The sequence below is a fragment of the Setaria italica genome, chromosome VI, assembly GCF_000263155.2.
Source record: "Setaria italica strain Yugu1 chromosome VI, Setaria_italica_v2.0, whole genome shotgun sequence".
Classification (NCBI taxonomy): Eukaryota; Viridiplantae; Streptophyta; class Magnoliopsida; order Poales; family Poaceae; genus Setaria; species Setaria italica.
The window spans coordinates 814224-822357 of record NC_028455.1 but is presented as its reverse complement, the minus strand read 5'-3'; the positions used below and the strand labels follow the sequence as shown (position 1 = coordinate 822357).

General features: G+C 51.2%; 1 protein-coding gene and 1 pseudogene across 1 annotated transcript; one reads left to right on the top strand and one right to left on the bottom strand.

Moving 5' to 3' along the window:
• Positions 1 to 819: 819 nt before the first annotated feature.
• Positions 820 to 3541, bottom strand: LOC101774766 (annotated as a pseudogene).
• Positions 3542 to 5421: 1880 nt separating this feature from the next.
• LOC101783825 (aluminum-activated malate transporter 1) lies at positions 5422 to 7492 on the top strand. Its single transcript, XM_004974245.1, has 6 exons — positions 5422 to 5722; positions 5867 to 6007; positions 6101 to 6373; positions 6665 to 6777; positions 6863 to 7012; positions 7097 to 7492. The coding sequence occupies exons 1-6, from the start codon at positions 5422 to 5424 to the stop codon at positions 7490 to 7492; spliced, it is 1374 nt and encodes a 457-aa protein (XP_004974302.1).
• The last annotated feature ends 642 nt before the right edge of the window (positions 7493 to 8134 follow it).

Below are 8134 nucleotides of genomic sequence, written 5' to 3'. Positions count from 1 at the left end.
GTACAAAGACCTTGGAGTAAGCAACTTAAATTTAATTACTGCAGAAAGTGTTTTTATCAATGGTAAAATACGAAAGTATATCATTTTCTTAATGATTGATTGACGGAAAAGTATGGGTATAAAACTCCAAGTCATATCCCATTAGCTTGACTATGAAGAAACTGCAAGAAATTTTAAAGGAAGATCTGCCATGGACCATGATTGTTTTAATCTGGTCATTGGCAAATTCATGTTAGATGACATCCAAATGGTGAAAAAAATCAAAGCATTATCTAGACATACAATTTTGGGTATGTTCTTCTCATAATATATATATATATATATATATATATATATATATGCGCTCATTATCTTTTGCTCAAGTTTCTTAAATCTTGTTTAATATATCCTAGATGATTATTGATTTTGGATGACACCTCAACTTCCGTGAGAAGTTAGATGTGCAAAAATTAGCAAAATCTTTTCATAGCTGGCCAGGTATTAACTATACTGTTTCAAGTTGCAAATTTGTAAGATCACTTCCTATGTCAAGCCTTTTTCCAGATTCTTATGCTCATGTAAGCACCATTGTTCTTGCTGTTCTAACAACTAACAGATGTATTTGCACATGTGAAACAAACAATTGTGCCAAATTTGTTGTGCAAAAAACACAAAGTGCAATAGATACCTGATACCTCTGATTTTGACATTTGCTTCTGTTCTTTTGCTCTCTTTTATATTTTATATAGAGATAAAAATAACAGATGCACATGTGAAACAGCATCTCTGACTTCCTACATGGGAAAACGAAAACAAGTGAACCGGCCTACACGTATCACCAGTCACCACGTCATACTACACCATCTGGGTCTCGGACGGCCGCTCCGCGCGGCCGCCGACGGCCTCCTCCTCGCCGTCGTCGGCCTCGCCGGACATCTCCTCGAGCGACTTCCCCTCGGACTCCGGCACGAGGAACGTCAGTAGGAAGCCGAGCATGTTGACCCCTTCGAGCACGAAGAGCGAGCTGCGGACGCCGATGCCCGCGGGGTACCCGTGGTCCGCCTTGCTCTTGTCCTGGTTCTGCGCCGCGTACAGGAACCCGAACGCCCCGATGATGGCGCCGGCCTTCCCCGCGGCGGCGGAGATGCCGTGGCACGTCGACCGCAGCCGCGCCGGGAAGATCTCGGCGGGCACGATAAAGGTCGTGCTGTTGGGCCCGAAGTTGGCGAAGAAGAAGGTGAAGGCGTACATGACGACGAAGCCGATGTGGTTGCCCGGCGTCGTCCAGTGGTGGTACGGCACGGCGAGGCCGAGCATGAAGACGGTCATCATGAAGAACCCCAGCAGCTGGACGGCGAAGCGTCCGACGACGTCGATGAGGGCGACGGTGAACCAGTATCCCGGGACGGTGCCGCAGAGCGCGATGAGCGTCTGGGCGCGGGAGATTCGGAACACCTCCTCGAGTGCGCTCATGGTGCGGGCCTTGGGGATCCAGTTGATGCTGGTGAAGATGTCCTTCTGGAACAGGTTCTGACTGTAGAAGGCGATGTCGAGCAGGAACTACGTGCTGGCGGTGCCGAGGAGGTGCAGCCCGTGGCGGCGCGCAAACTCCATGGAGAAGAGGCCGAAGCTGTTGCCCGTGGAGGTGACCATCGTGTCGAGCTTCTCCTGCTCGTCGACGATCTCCGTCTGGAGAACCTTGGACATGTCGGCGGCGGCCTGCTTAGCGTTCTTGGCGACGAGCGCGGTGTAGCGCGCCGTCTCGGGCATCTTCATCCACCAGTAGTAGGTGAGCAGGGCCGGCGCGGCGCCGAGCATGAGGATGATGCGCCACACGAAGTCGGCCTGCGGCACGGTGGAGGCGGCGGCGTTGGCCTGGTACGCCGGGGCAGGGTACCCGGCGCGGAACGACGCGGAGATGATGAGCGTGACGATGCCGCCGGCGAGGATGCCGAACCCCTGCATGGCGAAGACGGCCGCGATGAAGGCGCCGCGGGTGCGCAGTGGGTGCGCTTGTTGGTGTACTCGGACATGATGGTCGCCGAGAGCGGGTAGTCGCCGCCGATGCCGAAGCCGAGCCAGAACCGGAAGAAGCAGAGCGTGGCCATGACCCCCGTGGGGGTGTGGCCGAACGAGAGCCCGGACGCGATGGAGCAGAGCACCATGGGCATGAGCGTCATCCCGCTCTTGCGGCCGAGCTTGTCGCCGAGCCAGCCGAAGAAGAGCTGGCCCGCCAGTGTGCCGCAGAAGGCGACGTCGGGCGGCAGCGAGCCCGGGTCGGGCTTGGTGGTGTCGGTGTAGTAGATGCGGCCGAGCAGCTTGGTGACGAGGGAGATGCAGAAGAGGTCGTAGGCGTCGGTGAAGAAGCCCATGCCGGCGACGATGATGGCCGTGAAGTGGTACCGCTGCGTCTTGGCCGCGTCCAGCGCGCTCAGCACCTGCACGCAGCGGCATATTTAGGATTTTACCATAGGATATATATCGAAAAAAAATTATGCAATTCGATAAAATCATTTACAATTTGGTAAAACCATATTCTAATTCGATAAACCACATGCACTAAATGCACTAAATAACATGATAAGTTTTAAATTTAAAGATTAAGGTATAAACACATATAAATAGTTCAAATGAAATACAAATAGTTCGAAATATAGCATAAAAGAAACTTACAATATTACTTCGGGATAGTGTTTGAAGCAGCAGCTGCAGTTGTCTTCTTTGCTACGTGTTTCTGGAAAAGAAATGCAATATTTTCACCTCTCTTCATAATCCAACTGTTCTGAAAAAATAATATCTATGTAATGTAAGTACGACAACTAATTAAACAATATAGCAAAACAAACATGTAATGATAGAATCATGTTTTAAACTTTTGGATAGAAAACTTACAAATCACAGCCTCACAAAATATGAATTTAAGAATGTTGATGGATTGATGGTCCATTCAATAACCTCACGAACTTAAATAAAAAAATACTCATATATAAATAAATAAAAATATTTAAGAGTATAAGTTTTTTCAAATAAGAAAAATAAGATAGATTAATCTTAAACCTTAAACCTTCTTGTGTACGTTCAGAAGATCTCCTCGTGGAAGACGAAATCGGCTGTGGTCTTGTCCGAGAAGTCCTGCGACAGGCGGCGGAGCTCCGCGCGTGAGCTTCTAGTCGCCGACTCCCACGCGCCGGCCGGTTGGCCTGGTGCGGCGGCGTAGGAGAGTAGGAGACGAGGAGTCGTGGCGGCTCGGGGTTCCAGGCGTTAGGCGTATACCCGGCGTATAGCTGGGCCCTGTTCAACTTCGAGCAGTTCGAAGGGTTCACGTTATGGCCCATCAGGCCACAAGTTTCCTTCGTCTCCGTGCTCTGGTCCTATTCGGCTATTCCTGCTCTGCCTACGCCGCGGCTCCGCCGCCTTTCACCGCTGTGGATCCGCCCCTGCCTGCAGGTTGTCGCCCCCACGCGACATGGCGCCCGCCGAGAACTAGCCGCCGCCGCCGCGCACTGGCAAGAGGGCCGCCGGATCGATCCGGCTCTGCTGTGTTTGGGAGGTGTGCCGTGCGCTGCCGTGGTGGTGTGGGGGGAATGGCGCTGCGGCCGCGCGGTATATATGAAGGCAGCTGCTGGTCAGCCCGGTGGAGACAGCTCAGCAGCTGGGGAATCTCAGCCGAATATTACGGCAATTACCAACCTCTCTCCCCTCCGCGTGGCTGCGGGTTGCGGCTGGCGCACGATCGGCGGGTGAGAGCAGAGGCTCAGCGGATTCATCAAAGGACGTTGCAACAGGGATGATGGCAGTGGCGTTTCAGCATTCAGCAAGGACGAACTCGACCTCCTCTCCTCGTCTTGTTATGTCAGAAAACGATTCTCCTGATCTAGTCTCCTGAAATTACGAGGGCTCGATTTCTTTCCAATGAATGAACCTATGCAGACTACCAGGCAATCACCCGTGCTCGTCAGTCGACGTTTCAAGCCAAAACTGAGATTTTTTTTTATTTTTTATCTTTAATTATGCGTAAGGAGCTCACTAAGGTCGAGACGGCAGAACGTACTGGTCACCGTGAAAGGACACAGGAGGCCAGAAAGACGGAAAAAAATTCCGCGCAGGAGGGCTGCAAACCACCCTTCGTGCAGCCCTTGCTTAGATGTGCGCCGCGTGGACTCCCACGGGATACAATGAGAATTAGCATGCATTATCAGCTCGGCTCTCCCAAACATAAAACATGTGCTTGGAAGTTTCTCTAGTCTCCTACGGCTCGACTCTTTGAGTCGGCTTAGCACCGTCCTGCTCTCCTTCTAAGTCGTGACGCTGCTGGATACGTAGTCCGTTGCGGCCTCCGGTAGGCTAGCGCGAGTTCAAGGCCGCGATCGGGAAGAAGGACCTCTCCGGTGCACTCCACTTCCTGTAGTCCGTGGACATTCACGGTGGCGGTTCCTGATACCTCTGTGGTGCAGATCCGGTATCCGGTGCTCGTGTCCCAGTGTCCAGACTAGGAGTTGCTCGACACCGACGGACATGTGGCTCGTCTGCTGGGGCTACCACTTCCTCGTTGACCGGTGGTTCCTAGCCTAACTTTAGCAAACGCAAAAGGCATCGATGGGTTGGGAGCTGGGATGCAAGAGCGAATTGCAATCAAAATTGGAACAATGGAACTTGTTGTTTCTTAGTTGTATTTGACATGGGTGTGTAGCATCTAACAAGTGGTGATTTTTATTCATATGCTAATTTATTTGATTAATGTAGTTATTTGTACGCATCTAGGATGATCTGCTTCCTTCAACTCACAGCAAGAACCTCATCAGAATTCATCATATCGTCAGGATGAGACTACAGGTCCCTGCTGTGGCACATTGGACAAGCAAAGCGGCAAGCTCACCACCTTTGAGATCCTGCATAATTCCACAAGTCTAGAATCAGGTAGACACCATTCTTGAATTCTCGAAACGAACCTTCATGAAACATAAAGGTGTTACTTAATGATCTGAACTTCGTTTACAGGAGTCAACGTTCTACTGTATTATAGTGTTGTCACTTCCTCCTTTGGATTGCCTGACTGTACAGGTGTTCTACCCGTGCTACGCAATGCCGGCGCCTTAATTCGGTCTGGTCAAAGTTAAGTTCAGCACGTTCACTGGAGGCACCAAATCTTGTTCCAGAAAGGCGGGCGGGTCACTTGTCGTTTTGACTTTTCATGCGCCAAAAAAAGAAAGCCGTCGCGTCAAAACGCAATCCTGCGCGTTAAAAATGAGCAGCTGCAACTCTTCCTGCAGCTTTTCCTGGGGAAAGAGACTCTTCCTATAAAAAAGGAAAAGGAAGCCCCGTTAAACACACAGCCCCTCAGCTGGCGAGTCCCCCCCACACACACACACACATTCACATTCACACAAAAATAGCTAGTCTCGTGCACGCACGGCCCTAGCTAGCTACCTCGATCGGCAGGCCATGCCTGCCATGAAGGTTGACCAGGCGGTGACGCCCAGCGGCTACCTCGAGTTTCTGGTGAGGTGCTCGGAGGGGGTCCTCTCGGTGCTGGGCAAGGTCTGGGGAGCCCTCGCCGGGCTCGGCAAGAAGCTGGCCAAGATGGCGACGGACGATCCCCGGCAGGTGGTGCACTCGTTCAAGGTCGGGCTGGCGCTCACGCTGGTGTCCGTGCTCTACTACGTCCGCCCCATCTTCAACAAATGGGGGCTCTCCACCCTCTGGGCCGTGCTCACCGTCGCCGTCGTCATGGAGTACACCGTCGGTAAGCCCGGCCGTACGCTCCCGTGCATCGCAGTTAGTTGCAGAGATCGATGACGTACGAGACGCGTGCAACGTGACGCGTGGCGCCATGCACCCGTATAGTTTAAATAATGGCTTTTTAACGGGTGCGTGTGTGTGTTGGCAGGTGAGACGCTGGTCAAAGGCCTGAACAGGGCGGCGGGGACGCTGATCGCCGGGTTCATCGCCGTCGGGGCTCACAAGGTGGCCAACCTGGGAGGCAGAAAAGGGGAGCCCATCATACTCGCAACCTTCGTCTTCCTAATAGGTACGCGTGCAGGATGATTCCTTGTCTAGGCACGCAGGCTAGCTTCTTATCAGTCCGTGCTTTAATTTAATTAATTCGTTCTCTCTCTCGCAGCGACGGCGGCGACGTTCACTCGGTTCATCCCGGCGGTGAAGGCGCGCTACGACCACGGTGTGACCATCTTCATCCTGACCTTCAGCCTGGTGGCGGTGTCGAGCTACCGGGTGCAGGAGCTCCTCCGATTCGCGTACCAGCGCTCCTCCACCACCTTCGTCGGCGTCGCCACCTGCTTCTTCACCACCATGTTCGTCTGCCCGATCTGGGCCGGTGAGGAACTCCACAACCTCACTGCCGACAACCTCGACAAGCTCGCCGAGTTCCCTGAGGGTACGTACCACCATCCGTCCCACTCGATCCTTGGAATATGTACAACGAATCGACGGCCCCGTAGGGATCCGCCCCGGAGGGACGACGCATGGCTCCGTTGCGACGCTCACGACAGCGACGCTCACGACAGCGACGCTCACGCTGCGATTCGCAGCAGCGTGAGCGTCGCTGTCGTGAGCGTCAGATGCTGAACGGAACCACGCTTAGGGACTTTACCGACCATCCTCACCTAATCTTTTTTTCCGGATTCCCATGTCAAAGATAAACTAAATCATGTATTTGTGTGTGCAGGACTGAAGTCGGAATGCTTCGGGGAGAACGCTCCCGGCGAGGATTTGGAAAGCAAACCGTTCCTCCGAGTGTACGATAGCGTCCTCGACTGCAAGGCCACCGAGGACTCTTTGGTAAGCAGCAATAAAGCTCGATCCTGTATCCAGAAACTGGGACGATATGTTATAATGCATGGCTTATATTCTTCCAAAACCGCAGGCAATTTTTGCCAAGTGGGAGCCAGGTCATGGCAACTTCTACTTCCGGTACCCATGGGACCAATACCAGAACATCGGCGCCGATGCTCGCCAGTGCGCTTCATCAATGCAGGCTCTTGCTTCCCACATCGTCACACTCACAAAAGCTAAGGTAATTGCAGATCCAGCCATTTCACCATAGATCAAAATTAAAGGATTACAAAACCATGTTGCATCATCCTTTTCCTGCTCACAGTATCCTGAAACGAATTTGGAGCTATGCCCGAAGGTTCGAACAGCATGCGGTGAGATGTGCTTGCACTCGGCCAAGGCGCTGCGGGCGCTCTCAGCGGCGATTCGGGCGACGACTGTGCCATCCCCAGCCATGACTACTCACATGACTGATGCAGCGATCAGAGCGGCGGAAGGCCTCAAGGCCGAATTGTCGCATGTTCCTGTCATTGCATCTCTCCTCTCAGAAGTGGTTTCTCAGATAAAGAAGATCACAGAATCCGTTGGTAACCTAGCGCAAGTTGCCGGCTTCAAAAGCCCTGATGGGAATGATCGGAAGGATGTGGTTATCAATGTAGATAGTGGAGAGGCAGCGGCAAGACGTAAATCTCTTATACACTACCACGTGCTAACATCCTAATAGTAATATATTCTAATCTTCATTTATTTTATACCTGCAGATGCCTACCATCGACAGTAATTATAGCAAGATCAAAGACAAACAAATCGACAACATTTGTACAGATGCGGCGAGATTCATCCTACGCGAGATTTGTCACGAGAATGGAGCATTCTTTGATAAAGATGGCGTGTTGATGGCGGACGAGTGCACAAATCTTCATAGATGGACGTAGTAGTTTTAATATTAATGTGGCAAAGAATAGCTCTATTCCAAATGTTGGAATTTTTAATAATATGAAGTAGATATTATGTACGATGCAGTTTTTAATAATGTGAACTATTTATTATTCAAGTTGTTGCTATGTGGTTAGAGATACATATTTCAATTGACGGTTAAAACTGGCGGGGAATAAAAATTATAAATAACTCACAGGAAATAACATATTGAATGGGAAAATACATATTCCTAGTGGGAGGTATAAGCACCCGCCAGCCCATAATCAATATGCGCTGGCGGGTGATGTAATTAACCACCCGTGCTAGCGGGTGGCTAACCTCGCGAATTAGACTCCATCTGTGCAATTAGTTTTATAATTAGCATATATTTAATACTCCTAATTAATATCTAAACATGTAATATGCACCGACTGACTCCCCTCAC

Excerpts from the sequence above, each read along its gene's own strand:
- LOC101783825 (XM_004974245.1), top strand. The coding sequence starts at position 5,422 with ATGCCTGCCATGAAGGTTGACCAGGCGGTGACGCCCAGCGGCTACCTC. Across the intron at positions 5,723-5,866 it reads CGTCATGGAGTACACCGTCG|GTGAGACGCTGGTCAAAGGC; the intron begins GTAAGCCCGGCC and ends GTGTGTTGGCAG. Across the intron at positions 6,778-6,862 it reads AGGCCACCGAGGACTCTTTG|GCAATTTTTGCCAAGTGGGA; the intron begins GTAAGCAGCAAT and ends CCAAAACCGCAG.